Source organism: Periplaneta americana, chromosome 5 (assembly GCF_040183065.1).
Source record: "Periplaneta americana isolate PAMFEO1 chromosome 5, P.americana_PAMFEO1_priV1, whole genome shotgun sequence".
Classification (NCBI taxonomy): Eukaryota; Metazoa; Arthropoda; class Insecta; order Blattodea; family Blattidae; genus Periplaneta; species Periplaneta americana.
The window spans coordinates 71,945,922-71,963,980 of record NC_091121.1 but is presented as its reverse complement, the minus strand read 5'-3'; the positions used below and the strand labels follow the sequence as shown (position 1 = coordinate 71,963,980).

At 34.9% G+C, this 18,059-nt stretch overlaps 1 protein-coding gene across 2 annotated transcripts in view; it reads left to right on the top strand.

Annotated features, from left to right (window-relative positions):
* Positions 1-17,764, top strand: part of Wnt2 (Wnt oncogene analog 2) — a 662,858-nt gene extending 645,094 nt beyond the window's left edge. For both annotated transcript variants that reach the window (XM_069826005.1, XM_069826004.1), the window contains 2 exons: positions 716-1,088; positions 2,583-17,764. In XM_069826005.1, coding sequence (XP_069682106.1) covers positions 716-1,088; positions 2,583-2,734 — 525 coding nt within the window. In that variant the 3' untranslated portion in view covers positions 2,735-17,764. The remainder of the gene's footprint in view (positions 1-715; positions 1,089-2,582) is intronic.
* Positions 17,765-18,059: the final 295 nt, after the last annotated feature.

Below are 18,059 nucleotides of genomic sequence, written 5' to 3'. Positions count from 1 at the left end.
CTTTTTATATCAACATCGGAAACCCGTAGTAGCCCTAGATTTCATCCCAGCCTGTTTTTACTATGTCAGATGATAGATGAGATGAGGGGAGGTGTAGAGTGCAACTTCTGTTTTATCTACCACAAATTCCATCACGACCTGGTCGGGAATCGAACCCGGGCCGTCTGGGTGGAAGATCAGTGCACAAACACTTCAGCACACACCCGGCTAATCATTACTTTACATAGACTTCATAGATTCTTAATTACCTCTATTGTTATAAAATTGCGTTAGATAAGAAACTAACTTACTTTTTTTTCCATTTAATTTCTCTCTCATGTGTGTCTGTAATGTTTAGTAATTGTAGAAATAAAATTTTGTAATATTATTGCGATGCACCGAAGTACATATGGTATTATCATGCAGGAATTCTGCGTTATCGTATAATGATGAAGGATCGGTGGAGCAGAGAAAAATGCTCTCCGGCACCGGGATTCGAACACGGGTTTTCAGCTCTACGTGCTGACGTTCTATCCACTAAGCCACACCGGATTCCAATTCCGATGCCGGATTGAATCCTCTCAGAGCGTCAGCACGTAGAGCTGAAAACCCAGGTTCGAATCCCGGTACCGGAGAGAATTTTTCTCCGCTCCACCGATCCTTCATCATAGAATTTTGTAAGACTTATCTGTCAGTCCAATTCTAATCATGTGCAAATTTTTTTGCAATGTTTCAGGCCGTCAAAGTGAATCTTCATGTGGAATGCAAGTGCCACGGCGTGTCTGGCAGTTGCACGATGAAGACATGCTGGAAGACCCTGCCGGCGTTTAGGCAGATTGGGGACAGTTTAATGCGGAAATACACGCGTGCCCGTGCAGTTGTGGCGGTGGAAATCGGTTCACGTTCTGGAGGTCCGGGCAGACGAAGCAAGAATCTCCAGCTGGTCCTCAGGAGGCCTCCGCCCCGGGGACAACAACAGCAAGAGAAGAAGAAAGCTCCTCGGCGCTCTGATCTCGTGTTCCTTCAAGAGTCTCCTAATTACTGTGAGAGAGATCCAGCTACAGGGTCAATGGGTACCATGGGCCGACAATGTAATCGTACCTCCAGAGGTAATAATACTTACTTACAAATGGCTTTTAAGGAACCCGCAAGTTCATTGCCGTCCTCACATAAGCCGGCCATCGGTCCCTATTCTGTGCAAGATTAATCCAGTCTCTACCATCTTATCCCAACTCTCTCAAATTCATTTTAATATTATCATCCCATCTACGTCTCGGCCTCCCCAAAGGTCTTTTTCCCTCCGGCCTCCCAGCTAATACTCTATATGCATTTCTGGCCACTTTCCCTGCCCATCTCAAACGTCTGAATTCTAATTATGTCAGGTGAAGAATACAATGCGTGCAATTGGATTCACTCATCCATCTTGGATTTTATTTGGACCATCTTGGATTTCTTTCGCGTATTTTGTGTTTAACCGTACCCATCCAGAAAGAATAGGCATTTGTCACTAAATGAAACATGTTGAAGAAAGGATTTGTCAGAATGCTAAAACACCGCATGATTCAGTTGCAGCAAGCTCGCCTCTTCCGTTGATCATCTTCTTGCATTTTGTGTACATGCTGCAATTTGTAGAAGTATAAACGTAGCTATTTAGAAAACTTCAGACGCAAACCTAGAACATTGTTCCAAAGAAAATAGCTTAGCTTATTGATTATGCTAAGTTTTATAATTATTCTACTGATATAATTATACATTTTACTGAAAATTTTCCCCTTATTAAGTAATTCTTTAGTTTATTTATTTTGTTAACTGTACTAATATAATTTATACATTTTGCTTAAAATTTTCCACTTATTGAGCAATTTTTTTATCTTATTAATTTTGCTTAATTCTTTAGTAATATATTTTTTTTCTGAAATTTTACCCGTATGAAGCAATTTTTTTAGCTTATTTTGCTAAGTTTTGTAATTATTGTTCTGACATAATTACCACTCGCTTCTTGTTGTGACAGACAGATGAAGTAATTGGTGCTTAAATACATAATTTATACAGTACATAATATATTTTGCTATACAGAATTACAGGAAAACCGTACAAACTTAATTCTAAATTAATCAAGTTTTAAAAATAAATTGTATCTGAAAATTAAATACAGAAAACAGTTTTCTCAAACAATGATAAACCACAACATATAATTTCGCACTGTATGGATGACTGACTGAGCTGTAAATAAGTTGTAAAAACTTAAGTGGGGATTTCACAGATAATATAACAAAGCTGGGGAATCGTGAACCACACACCATATAGCCTATTAATGTTTTGTTAGCTAAGACTAATTATTTTGAAATTAAATTCGTCAGTGTTAGCTTCTAAATCAGTATTAATATTATAGCAAAGTAAACGTGACAATGGCATTGATCTGGAATTAGTATTGACATGGTCAACAAAAGTTAGATAGTTTAATATGATTTACAACTTTCGTTTGACAAGTGCTGGCTAATGGCAGCTATGTTGCTTATATTCAAATTCATTTTTGAATGCCTGTAACTAATTAAAATATCCTTTTAAAATATACAAACAGCACGTCATTTTGTGGTTTACAGGTACCGACGGCTGCGATCTGATGTGCTGCGGAAGAGGCTATAACACGCACCAGTTCACCAGAACCTGGCAATGTCACTGCAAGTTCCACTGGTGTTGTTACGTGAAGTGTGACACGTGTAGTGAACGGACGGAGGAATACACGTGCAAGTAGTAATCTCATGTGCGGCTTCAGCAAGAATAGTGCACCTCTTCGTGCGTTTGTGAACGGCGGCATTTTAACATGTGAATGATCCCATGTGTATTTGAATAGCGGCATATTAACGCGTGGAAATTTTCACATATCTCTGCTCAGTAGCATCGTAACACATGAATATCTACATAAGGTAGTGACTAGTGGCGTCTTACAACAAGATAATACTATGTGCTTGTGATCATCAGCAACTTACATGTCAAATATTTTATAAACAGTATCGCGCAACGTGAAATTTCTACGTGCTTGTGAACTACATCATCCTAACACCTGATATTATATGTTTGTGATCAGAAATATTTTATTTTAACACGTGAATATTACACTGTATTTTTTGTGATAAGCGACATATTTACAAGTTAAATGCCACGTACTTATTTCCAGCGGTCTTAATTATAGCTACATATTATCACGTGTTTGAGAATTATGATATCTCTACATGTTTTCGTAATCAGCGGCATTTTAACACGTGTATATGTTTCGTGTTTGTAATTAGTGTCATGTTAACACGTGGATATAGCCACGAGTGTTTGTGTTATCGTGCCAATGATACTTTCGGAAACGAAGTGTAGTCACATGTTCGTTCTATATGAAAACTTTGAGGTATCAGTGTTGTATCGATGAGAATATTATATTTGTCATAGTTGCTTAATTTGACTGAGATTGTTTTTGTGTAATTGAATATGTGATAATGTTAGGATCTTTATAGCCAAGTTTTTTGTAGATATTTTGGAACAATAGGTACAGAGGCTCATAACTTAAATGACAAATTTCCTCCATTGGAGTTGTAGCCTATAAAACTTCACTGACAAGAATACTCATCAATTACGATAGAATCTCTCGTAGCAAATATAACATCTTAACAAAACTCAAAACTGTAGAGAAAATTTAAATTATATGTCGATGTCAAATATGTTGGTGTATTTTAAAAATATTGTTGGTCGTTGTAAAAAGTTATTTAAATGTTTGTGTATGCAGACTATATAAAAAATAAGTGTTTTCGAAAGTTCTATCTTCCTATCTAGTGTCGTCTTGAAAAGTCAGGGGAAATTTTGAAGTCACTTACTTCTACTGATGAAAAAACTTGAGATTTTAGAGTAAAGGCTTAGGGTTGCTGACGAAAATACTTCTAGACAACGCCTACGTGGTGCGCACTAGATGAAAAGTAATGCAACGTAACAAATACCATCGATTTATGTTGTTCTGAAAATTATCAGAACTTGTATCATAGCGTTCTAATCAGGGGAATGTAACGTGGTGGAATACGGTGAATAAATTGTAGGTTTCGTTTTAATTTCCAAGAAACAAGGGATGAAGAATATTTTTTTATGAATAAAGGTAAAGCTCAATGCCTCAACTGTCATTAGGTAATAGCCTAATTCATGCAATTTATTGCTGGTTTTACTTGGCATTTGAAAAAAAAGTATTTTTCTCTATGACTCGCCTATGTGTTTCAAATGCTATAAATTGATCGGACTCCATTTTGAACTGGTAGTGAATGTAGGTTGGCTTTACCATTAACAAATTATTCTGGTTCATACGACTAGAGAAAGGATAATTATTTTGCACCTAATTTACTCTTTGAATATATCTTCTTATAAATTATTCATAACACTTGACCTGTAAACAGACAGAAAAAGCAAGAAACGAACAAAACAAAGGAAAAACAGAGCGGAGTCGTGCATAAGAAATTCCTTCATGTGTAAATCTAAGCTTTCACGGAATCAACCGAAGTCTTCCGAATGGGACTCTTCCGAATGGCAGTAGGTCATTTTTTTTAGTGTAAGACTGTTTATATAAAGAAAATGTCATGCCAAAAATCACTGTTTCGGTATCAGGGTGCTGAAGACGTTTATTTTCACAAAAATCTCGAAATCGAACTTATGTGATATCACAATACTCTACTGTACTTTCGTAACAAAGAAAAAATTACAAATGTGCTCTTCAATCCTACTTTAAAGAATTGCATATACTTTAAACTTTTAGTAGCACAAGAACATAGCTGGAGAGACTGTACATTCATTTCATTCTAATGCAGGATTAAGGGGAGAGGATGGTATTTTTTTTTTAACTTTTTTCCTATTTGGTGTAAAATATTAATTTTTTGTATGTAGAGAGCTCATAGCTATGGCAACTCAACCAAATAAAAATATAAAAAAAAATTATTTGTGGACCCAAATTTTAACAAAATATACCCAATGCAGGATTGTACTAAAACCGATATATCTAAACCGTTTTTAAAGATAGATTCAAACAGTTTCTTGCAATGTATTTGCAAAAGCATGCTCTACAAACTGTCTGTAACAGAATTTTGATATTAGTCCCTACGTTTGTAAAGTAAACAATTAAAATTTAATAACAATTTTCTGATTTCCTTTCTTGCAAACAAACAGACGTATTTTTTTGAAATGAAATCAATTAACAAAATTCTGTTACAGAGAAAAGTTTCCTAATAGTCTAAAGAATGTGTGTTCTAAATTTAATGCATGTATCTTTACTAGTTCAGAAATTATATCCATTTTTGTCTGGCAAAGTAGCTAAAAAAATGAAGTTACTGGAAACCGATAAAAGCGAGCGTGTAATTTAAAAATCCATAGCGCAGGAAGTTTAAAAATGACGTCTCAACATTCGATAAGGGCACAAATACCCGCAAAATGTTATGCAATGCATTCCACACATATCAAAGGGTCTTTTAAAGAAAAAAAAAATTTTGAAAATTTGATTTACCGGAAACAACAATAAAAGTGTGCGAGTGATTTAAAAATCCATAACGCAGGAAGTTTAAAAATGGCGACTCAACATCCGATAAGGGCACAAATACCCACAAAATGTTATGCTATGCATTTCACACATATCAGAGTGTATTTTAAAGATTTATTTTTTTGAAAATTTACTCATTTTTCACCAAAAAATACCATCCTCTCCCCAATTTCGTTCTTCAACCCTACTTTAAAGAATTGGATATACTTTAAACTTTTAGTAGCACAAGAACATAGCTGGAGAGACTGTACATTCATTTCATTCTAATGCAGGATTAAGAAGTGAAAGACTGTCGGTTGTTTTTCATTGCGTTGCATTACTTTACCATAGTGACAAAGGCGTTGCAGCGAACGTCGTCTTGTGCTTGTTCCCTTCAGCCAAATGACACTGCCATGACAACACGAACGCGCCCTGTCATGAGTGTGGACAGTTAGCAATAAAATAACAATGTAACCCAACAAAACAACGGCGAAATGAGACACCTGTCCAGATTCCTTTCCGATTGTAACGTATAGAGTAGCAAAAGGTACTTAATCATGAAGAAACTTGGTTTGACTACCACCAGTTATTTTCTTTTATTTGTACTTGATACCGTAAACTATGTAAAAATAAATCCATGACGTTTTATAACTTCACTGCTTCGTCAAAGTTGTAACAACCCCAGCTACAGCCTACAGTAAATCTGCCCATGTGATGTATAGACTATAGAGAGTAATGTAAGCAAAACATTTTTTATAATCTTTATATAAAAATCAGTGATGTCCAAAATATTTAGTGGCCAGCATCAAATCTTATATGGTCAGCGTTGCCAATTTAGTGACTTTGTCGCTAGATCTGAATACTTTTAATAGTTTTTCAGCTACGAATTTAATCAAACTTTTATACACTTATTGTTTAAATATAACTACCGATTTTTTAATTTGCCCTTAGCGACAGGAATATAATTTTCTCCACTGATAACATAATTCAGCGACTTTTGATTGTTGTTTAACGCTTTTTCACAAATTAAATTGGGAATACTGTATATCGTTGGTTTACAAGCAAAACACATTATTATTTCTCAGAAAAAGCGTTTTTCTTCTGACAAAACTGAATCCTCAAAATATATGAGATGGCGTGAACAATCTTTAGATAATCGGAGATTATCTGAATCTAGATTACGATTATGGTGGCTCTCAATAAACAGAGATTGGAGATCTGAAACATCTCCCGTAGGGATTGGGGATAACTCGTCACAAAAAAATTGTCACAGAGAATTCGTCACATAATTAAAATTCGTAACAGTGTACAACTGGTCACATATTAATATTGGGCACAGTGACAATTCGGTAATATTGGCCTCAAAAAATATACATAGGCTACATCTGTATGTTGCAATGTTACAGTCATTGTGTACATATACCTTTGCAACTAAAAAAAATGTTTTTCAAACAATGTATAGCAACGGATAATAAATCTGCATGGTTACCAGCACATCAAGCCAAGAGCCTGAAACTAATTTTGAACTATGGCGAATCAAATTCGTTTTACAAAATCGGAAAGAGGTCATGACAAATTAATATATAGGATAATGTATGTTCATGAGACTCGGAAGAAATCGGTAAGGTGTTGTGTGCGACATGCGTGGCGCGTGTATTAGGGTAAAGTTGCCTAATGCCGTGATACCCCTAATTCCGTCATACGTTTTTTTCACTGACTATCACGGGATTGGGTATTTTGCTTGAAAGTTCACCGATGTCTCAGAAGTAGCTGAAAGATGCACTCTTTCGAGAAAGATGTCTGTCGCTATGATCGAACGGTAAAGCTTTGACATTCAGTTTAAAAAAGTATCACGGGATTAGGCAACTTTAACCTAAGTCTTACATATAGTTGAAAAATACGCGCAATATAAGGCAAAAGGCACCATCGTCCGGAACCTAAGAGCTACAGATCACGACCTGGCAGGACATTATTGAAAGCACTTGAGATATACGATTTTGAAACCAATTCAAATTTACATAATAAAGAGTTGTCCTGACAATCATGATTTAATTTTTGTATCTCTGTGTCGAATTATAATGAATTGTCTATCTGTAACGAATTGTACTTGTGACGAACTTAATATGATGAATTGTCCCTGTGACCAATTTTCTGTGACGAATTGTCCGGAACCGCTCCCATAGATACCAGACGTAATTCATTTTTATACATAAAAATGTCTTAGTTTTTTGCAGTACCTTTCTCTATATATTTTGGACACCACTGATTTTTATAAAGAACATCTTAACTCGGATATGGTGAGAACACTTTGAAAGAAGAAGGCATTTCAATCTCACTTTTAAAAAGATTTCTATTAATTTTATTTTTGTAGCTTCGAGTTTTGTGTAGGCAGTGAATGTGTGTGTGTGTCAGGGAAGGAACGAATGTTGCAGAGGACAACGTGTATAATTCATCCGTCATTAATTTCTTTTATCCATTGACTGCTGGCTCTGGGGCAGATTGGAAGACCTTATAAGGACAGAAGATCATTATAAGTGATTTTGAGTCCGGCCACAATCGATCGGGAACGAAGCTTTTCTATAGACAGGTACAAATGATAACAGGTGGCATCGAGAGACTATTCAAGTCCACGTCCTCTAATATTCTTCTTCTTCTTCTCCTACTCGTAATGTTGCCTTCTTTGATATTAAAATACATTCTAAATTGCATGACAGTAAATTGTTAGGATAGGGTGTTCACAAAAACGTTCGTTATTTTCAAGCTTTTTTGTTTAGTTAATTGTTTTGGTGGAATCTTACAGGACAGTACATTGTAATGAATGCTTTTTTGTTACTCTCCCGCTCATAAAAGACTTCTAACATGCACTGTGGCATTCCATTGTACAGTGTTTTCTTTGTGTAGAATAGTTTCGTGTTTGTAATTATATCTTATACTCCTTTTTTATTATTTATATTCCTGCAGTCATTTTCTTATGTCCATAATTATAATTTAAAATATTGTCTTTTCAAATTGAGGCGTTCTCCGAAGCAAGAACTTGACTACAACAAAGTCTTGAATTTGAGATACAGAGCATCAACATTTTAGATCTGTTATAACAACATTGCGCAGAACGACATTCAAATGTTTCTAGAGGGTGCTATGTTTTTTGGAGGGAAATATATTTTGTCAGGAGGGAGATGTGTTAATAAGGATTCAGTGTATGCTGGAAACGGAAATACGACGTAACATACGTTAAGTTCCTATTCCAAGAAACGCTTGAATTGTTGCACCTCACTATAGAAACTCATTTTCTTACTAAAATAATTAAAAATAAGTCACAACAATTAAAAATTAGTTCTTACGCAGAATACTGTATTCAATTTATTCATGGAATGACATTTTTTTCCGGTATTATTTTATAGTCAAAATTGATATCGTTTAATGGCCTATATTTTAACAGAAAATCGTCGTTATCTTCAAGTAAATAAATATGAAAGCTCTGATTTAATTCTTCGTCGTTTTTTAACATTCGATATTTTCGTGGTGTGACATAGAGTTCGTGTGTTTTGAAGGGTAAGTTAAAATTTAAACTTTTCACAATTTCAAAACTATTTACTCGGTCAATCTATAGAAATATGTCCTTCATGATCCAGCAGTTACTAGCGTAATAATTGGTCCATTATATTTGAATAGCAACAAAACTATTTCACTAAAAGTTTGAGTGATTACATAGTGCATACATTTTATCCTTCTACACTTTCAACATAGTCTCTGTAAAAGCTGCCGTTCTAAAGTTTATGCCATGTGTCCTTGACTCATAAGTTCTTCATAACCGAGTGTTCAGTGCGAACCACATGTGGGCAACTGCACTGTGCATTGCCGTTTCCACTTTCGCGATCATGGAAAGATAAAATGTATGCACTCTATATCACTTGAAATGCCTGAAACCTATATCTGCTGTTAAACGTTTGGATAAAGTTAATCACAATTATTACAATTGTCGATTACAAATTGTACGTATTATTTTAATTATATTACCAGACTTCTGAGTTTGTATTATTACCAACGTAATATTTATATTTATAAATTTAAATAATTAAGTCGTTTGTCAAATATTCACAGATAAATCTTTCTCGTGATATTATTACTTCTAAAATTTCTAATTGATCATATCAAATATTTTAGTATCAATTACAACACTAATATTAAAGCGTCATAAAATAATCTACTAAAATAAAAAAACACGAATATTTATTAAATTGTATAAATAGCCTCGCAGATTTTCAGAGCGAATAGCTTAAGTTGTATGTAACAAAAAACTATAATACGAGTATAATATTAGTGAGAAGTTGATAGAATTTTTTTCAGAATTTTTTTTCTCAAATGTTTAACAACTTCTTATTCGGTAACTATTACGAGTAGGATCGTGATTTTTGTCCATATCGATAGGAAAATTAATAAATAATAATTTATCCCTCTGACGTATTTCAGTATTGTTGACGGTTTTCATGTAAATTTAATTTAAGAACCACTAAATTCAATCCTCTGCACGCTGCGAGTTGGTTGCAACACAGCTCCAGAGAACAGCTCATCTAACGAGACACACCGAGTTCGTTGACCTCTTACATCTGTATCACGAGAAGCGTGTGTTCGCGGCGATGTTGGACGGCTGAAACTTCAAAGTTAATTTTTTAATTAACCGTGCATTTAATCACAAAACGTAATATAGGTTTTCTATTCATTTCACTGTACCCTATCGTCCTTTTCAATATGCAAGGTTATTTCACTTTCACTCTGTATAATATTCAAACAATTTGACACATAGGCCTATTTAAATTTTTTATTTATTACAAAATCTTCATCATGCGTTTCACTTTCCTGTTACTCATAGTGTTACTTTAATTTATAAATTACACTAAAAGTGTCAGTTAACCTTTCATGAACATTTATTGGTAACTTTTACTACTTAACTTGTTTTAAGGAGATAAAGAAGCAGTTTTCATTTGATATGTGAAATGAAGTTTCTTCAGAATATTTCCATTGCAGATAGGCCTATATCTGAAGAATAATATCTCTGGAAATTCAGATCCTCCTATATTATGAAATGAAAATGAACAAAAAAAATAGTTTGTCTACTCAATGTATTGTAAATTGAACTTATTTTTTTAAACATCCGATACAATATACACAAATACATATTCGAAAAACATTTACGTAATTGAGGTGCTCAGAATAGTAACGGCAGATCCCAACCGAAATTCATATTGAAAATAATGACTTTTGTGTTTGTTTTTAAAGCTCTTTGAATTTTTAACATTAAGACTTCATTTCTCCAGGACAGGGATGCAGAACTCACAAAGAGATAGGGGTGGAAGCATGGGGAAAGTATTGGTTCCCCTTCCACAGTCCACCGGCGTTGAATGTCTTCTCCGTGACTCGTCTACAACAATGTGGCGGATAAAAACAAACTCGTGCTCACGGAAAAAATGACGAAAGTGTTTTGTGAATATTTTGAATACAGAAGTATTCATTTTCCCCATTGCTCTTTAAACTAGTGCTTTCCGACCGATATTGCTTCGAATTCCGCCTCTAGACAGTGAATAATCTTCTATACCTTGTCATGTGGATGACGCGTGGCCTTGGGGGGGAAAGGGATGAATGACGTAGTCCGACTCGTGACGTATGCTACAATTGGAGCGCAGTTCTGCATCGCTGCTCCAGGATTTGTTAAATATGGTGTTTAAAGTTAACCTGCAAATTCTTGAGTCTTTGTTGTTAGTAGTTCGTCTGTTTTTCTGCTGTTTAGTTAAACAGAATATATGGAAAGTAAAAAAATGCGTTAATGATGACTTTACTTTATTTACGTGTATATCCTGGTACGAAAAATCTACATATGATTGAATAAAAAAACTTTCATTTTTACGAAGTAAATCCAAAGAGGAACAATATGAATTTCCAGTAAAAGAATTAGTGAACGCCATCATATTGACTACAACACCATGAACTTACAGTGGGCCACCGGCGTGGCTCAGTCGGTTAAGGCGCTTGCCTGCCGGTCTGAAGTTGTGTTCGAGGGCGGGTTCGGTCCCCGTTTGGACTGATTACCTGGTTGGGTTTTTTCCAAGGTTTTACCCAGTCGTAAGGTGAATGCTAGGTAATCTATGGCGAATCCTCGGCCTCATCGCGTCAGATACCATCTCGCTATCACCAATCTCATAGACGCTAAATAGCCTAATAGTTGATGCAGCGTCGTTAAATAACCAACTAAAGAAACTTACAGTGAACGCAAACAAAATCCCACACAGTTGGGACATACCATTTATTCATTGAAAAATCTTTAATTCCCATTAAAGACTAATTTTCAATGTGGAATATGAGAGCTTTGGCATGTCCCAATTAATATGATAATACTTCACTGTATGAAACGTGAATGGCAGGAGTACACAGTTGCACATGTATCTCAAAATTCGAGGTCGGTTGGAATCTGCCGTTAATATTTTGAGCGCCTCAATGTTATGTGTCTCTTGTCCCTTATAAATATATCTTTGTTTGCTTTATAAAGATGTAATGGTGCATTATTTTGCGAATATAAATCTTCTGGAATTTATTACATTATTATCAATACATAAATACAGTATATAGAACTTCGGAGGCAGATACTTAAAATATATTCTTTAGGTATCCCGTGTACCACATCTGAAAGTTCAGAAAAATGCAGACTGTAAGAAATCTTGCAGTTACTTCATCAGTGGAAATGTTTCAATGTAATTCCATGGAGCTGATTATTTCAGAACGTGACAAGACATGCAAATTTCCCGTTACTATCTGTATAGTCTTTAGGGGATATTAGGGTATAAAGTTACGGAGAAATAGTGTAACAATGACAAAACATAATATCTACCCTGTTGTCTTTGTGAAAGAGAAACAAAATATTTTCAAACAATTAAATACATTTTTTATTAAATTCACGATATTGAAGTTCGTAGACCTGCTAGAGCAGGCCTGCAGAACCCGTAAGTAGGGGAAATACGACGTCAACCTCATTCCACTTCTATTGGGGATGATCGACTTCTGCGTAGAGTTGTTGACATTCTTTGTGTGTGGAAGGTCTATCAGTGGCGGCACTGCAATTTTCAAAAAGGATTGTAATAAAATCATTGTATTTATAGTGGGTTATATCGTTTCAAGATTTACGATTATACTAGATTTTCTGTCGGTAGTTTCTTTTTTTTTTAGTAGGTTATTTTACGACGCTTTATCAACAGCTTAGGTTATTTAGCGTCTGAATGAGATGAAGGTGATAATGCCGGTGAAATGAGTCCTGGGTCCAACACCGAAAGTTACCCAGCATTTGCTCATATTGGGTTGAGGGAAAACCCCGGAAAAAACCTCAACCAGTTAACTTGCCCCGACCGGGAAGGTAGTTTATTTGAGATTTCTTTTCACCTAGCCTGATATAGATTTTCCAAAACTTTCCTCCTATCATCACCTACGGAAACATAAATTTGTAGCATTTAAGTAATGAACCTTGAAACTTAATTTAAATGCCAACATTCATTTCAATACAAAATGAATACAACGAGTGATGTCCTTAATTTAACAGCATATAAATAAATAATCAGTATACAGTTCGTAATAATGAACTTACCCGAAAGTGTGTCTATTCCATAATTCTTAATATGGGCTTTGTTGAAATGTCATTTAATATTGAAATGACGAGTAGAAATAAATTGGATGGGACACAGTAAACAATAGATTTTGCCATGTTCTAATTCTCTTCAAAATGCAGTACGCGTATTGTATAGGCCTACATGCCGCCGCTAGAATGAATGTTGATATAGCCGAGCGCAACTAGAACGCTGTGACCATACTGGTAGAAAAAGTGTGTGGGATAGAAGGGGTACAAAGGCAGTCGCTCTGAGGAGCTACAGTTCTGAAGATCTGTGCTAGAGAATATGGTTGTTGGTAATGAACTCTGAGATAAATTAAATAATCACGTTCTATCTTTACTGTTCTGACTTTATTAAGTAGATACTATAATTAGGCTATATGTAATTAAAATACAGGAAAATCGACGTAAAACAAATGTTGTTTGTGAACACCCTGTGAGGGAAGCTTGGCTTGTGGTAGTTGTGTTAATAAAGTGGATTAGCGTACAACTATTATGAGAAAGCCATCAAAACCATGTAATTGCATTTTTTTCGGAAACTTTGCACTTGGGCGGGCCAAGCTTCATTAAAACAGTTTTGGGCGTTTCCTCGTGAACAAGCTTCACCCCTGAAGCTTGCCATTAGGTCTGTAATTTAACAAGCTGTGAGCTAATTGTGTGTTGAATGTAAATCAAGAGGTGCGTTTCTTTAATCAGGAGTTTTGTGCATAAGACATCAGTCATTATTTTAAGATAAATCGCATTCTATACCAATTTAACAAGGTTCTGTTACAGAGTCAAGAAGAAATATGGAAATTCTTTGTTCATCCCAGAAAGCGTATTTTTTAATTGTTCGTCATCTGTTACATCTTGTAAAGTTAATATTTACAAGTGTGTGAATAATTTTCTTTAATGCCTCCTAATCAGTGTTTAGCAAATGTTTTCTCTTTTATTTTATGCCTGTGTGTTCATTTCAGTTTAATAACTCGACGGGTCATTTCAACAAGGAAACAACTCAAAATTTAAATTTTTGAGGAAACTGAATTTTAAAACATCACATATTAATTTTGTATGAGATCTCGCCCACCTCATTGAATATTACACTGCTACTATGAAGTAGCCAATATGTATTATTACTATTTAATACGAGAAAAAAATCGTACCGTCACCGGGAATCGAACCCAGGACCTCTCAGCTCTGCGCGCTGAGCGCTCTTTCCAACTGAGCTATGCCGGGACACGATCCACGGCGCCGGCCGAACCCCTCTCGTAATGCTTAAAGTTGCATATCGCTATGAAATCCAATGATAATTGAAATTACTTCAGATTCTATTAATGATGTTTCATATATACTACGTTTGAATTAGATTGAAGTTAATTCGATTTTTCACTTAACATGAAACAGTTATCTCAGAATTTCAAATTTTGAGTTGTTTCCCTTTTCAATTGGCCCGTCGAACTTATCAAAATACAGAGTTCATTTGACAAACATTTAGTCTATCCTTAAGGTATTTTTAGATGACAAAGTCTAATGTTGAAATTTTAAAATCATTACACATAAAAACGATATGTCTATAATATTGCCAAACATCTATTATATACATTAGCTCAAATAAAGATCATTTACATAATAGCTGTTGGTAGTATTATAAACATAATGATATACCAATACAAACACTAATTCCTCTTGGACAAATATGACTTAAATTCGGTTCTTCGGCGAGGAAAACAGACGTCATAGTATTTCGGCTAAGTATTTGTATTTGTCAAGATGTTGCTAAAGGTTAAAAAAAATGCATAATATGAAATTTGCTTCATTTTAATTATAAATTACTTTACAGTACAATGGCGTCATCTACATACCTAAGGTCATATCAAGGATTTGAGTTATTTAAACAATTGTTTTCCATATTTCTTCTTCCCTGTTGCCTAAATTAATGCATCTTTACAACTACACTCAAAAAGTAACATTATGACATTTAAGAGCCTACTGCTTTAAAGAACGTAACTCTGAACAATCGATTTGATGTGTTGTAAGATTGTGTATGCCAGACGACAGTGGGTACGAGGCCGCTTAGAATAAAACTAACACCCTCTCAAAGTTAATAACGTCTGACATGCACAGCGTATAAATATTTGTATCTGTACATAGCAACAAGAACATTTCCAAGACCTTTCCGTCTGCGGCATTAGACTGATTGGTAAAGGTATCTGTGTGGCGATAGAAATATTCATTCCGAAAAATAACTGTTATAAAATAGGTCTATAACAGAAGTATAATGAGAACAGAGACACTTAAAAATCAGACAATTTTTGGAACATAAAACTCCAGACTCGTTTCATTCCAAATTTAATTTTCGAAAAATTGCTTTTGCTTTCAATTGAGATGTAATGAAGACTCATAGCAACGTCCTGAAGTTTCTGGTTGTATCAATCGTATGTTTAAGTATTTCAATGTTTCTACGCTATTACTGGTTCTGTATTCATGGATAGCTATGTTCTTCATGATCCAGAACAGTAGTAGGTCATTCGTTATCTCGTCAAACCAAATGGATGCGTGCGTCATAGCTTATATTTTTCTCATTTCAGGGGATATTCGAGCAAGGGATGCGAGTTTTTCCTCCACTCTTATAATCAACTCTCGACAAGGAACCGACCGGCCAATTACTGAGCCTTGTTTGTATCAGTCGTCATTGACTGAGTGTAGTTTGTCCCAGCCGGCCAATGACTCCATCCCCATCCACTTGCTCCTTCAAAGACTCTCAGTTACTAGCTTACCCTCTCCTTTTGCCCCGCACGGACAATACTCCCCACGCAGGGATTCTCTTATTAAATTTGGACATTAGTAAGAACCTTACGGTGGGGACAAGTGAACTCGCTATGTGCAAGTGGAAACGTAGCGAGGGAGGGAAGTATCCAAGTCCACTCTTTCTTCCTCTCACGCGCAAGTAGGTTCCACGAGATAACGAATGGCCTATACATCCAATTGCCTATGTTTTTCAGAAATCATTTCATAATGTTTAGTATAAATTGAATTCTTAAACTCAAAAATTGATTCTGTTATGATCATTCCAACTGGGATCTAAATGTGTTTAGAAATTACCTTGTCATTTATCCCTTTGATATTAACCAACAACAGTATTATGTTTCTATCAAAATATTGCTTTGATGTCGACTATGTTAATTATACAATGGAGTTATTTCCTTTGAACCCTGCAATCAATAGTATCCCCGCGACTGGTGGGTCAAGCGATACCCCCTAAATTATTATTTAAACAAAGTTAACATTTACCAATAGATGCTATTGTAAATGCTGATCATTTGAGTTTACACACTTTTGACACATCGCGAAAATCTGTCGTTCACATGGCGACATTTAAGTTTATATTACAATGTTATGCTTTCTCTTTCCAAATATTCTCTTTTAATTCCTCAAAATTATCGGAAGTGCTCTACAACGCTTGTGTTTCCATCCAGGCGCCCCGGGTTCGATTCCTGGCCAGATCGTGATGGAATTTATGGCGGACAAAGCAGAAATTTCAAATGGTTTACATCGGGCTACTCCCGTTCCTCTCTATTAATCCATCAACACTCTCTACCTCCCCATCATTTCATTCAACATCAGTTTAATGATTTCTGAATATTGCTTGGAAACATAAACTGAACACAGTTGAACAAATGCGCAATTAAACGATCTTTCATTATTGTTTAAAAAAGCATATTAGAATTAAACCGCAGTTCCAAATTAGTTGCAAAAAGACCAAACACTTTCCAGGCCTTAACTCTAGCAGGTCCAACGAGAAGTACAAAATATCCACACATTTGAATAATTTCGAGGGAAAAATTGCTCCGGGGCCGGGCATCGAACCCGGGACCTTTTGGTTAAACGTACCAACGCTCTACCGACTGAGCTACCCGGGAACTCTACCAGACACCGATCCAATTTTTCCCTCTATATCCACAGACCTCAAAGTGGACTGACAACCGTCAAGCAACCAACATTGAGTGCACACTAACTCTGTGTGACTTAAATTGTGGTTTTCTGTTAACGAACAGTGACGTGTATTATGCAGAGAGTTATACGTGGAAGCTTGATTTCCATCCACACATTTATTTATTTACTTATTTTTTGCCTGGTATCCTTAAATACTGTGTGTAAAAAAAAAATCGAGTTAGACGTATCTGAGGTACAGCCGCAAGTTTTATGAGTGAATTCATCTCTCAAACTGGCATGTTAGATGTAAGATATTCATTGCTTATACGCATGCTTTATATAATAATAATAATAATAATAATAATAATAATAATAATAATAATAATAATAATAATAATAATAATAATAGTAATAGTAATAGTAATAATAGTAATAGTAATAATAATAATAGTAATAGTAATAATAATAATAGTAATAGTAATAATAATAATAATAATAATAATAGTAATAATAATAATACTTTATTGCCAGAACGAAGATAGGCCTACATATTTCTTTTTTTTTTATATATATAAAACACTCTTGTACCCTCAGAAAGAGTAAGTTAGCTACATACTCGTGCTCAGGGGGCATTCCACATAATGTTAAGACATTTTATTGAATAATGAAGTAAAGAGTAAAAAAAAAAAAAACGAAACAGAAAAATACAGATATCACAACAATTGAACTTCAAATTTTCTCTCTAATCAGCAATTTTTTAATTGATTTGTTTCAAATAAGGAGCATTAGCAAATTGTATGTTTGGGAATTTAGCTATTATCTTGTTATAAAGCCTTGGACCGAAGTTGCTACTGTGATTATATCCTACAGTTGTGGTGCATTTAGGTACTGTCAAGCATATGTTGTCTAATCTTTTGGTTTTACATTTATATGAATATAAATTAAATATATTTCGGTTTTATGTACGAAATTCAGTAATACATTGTT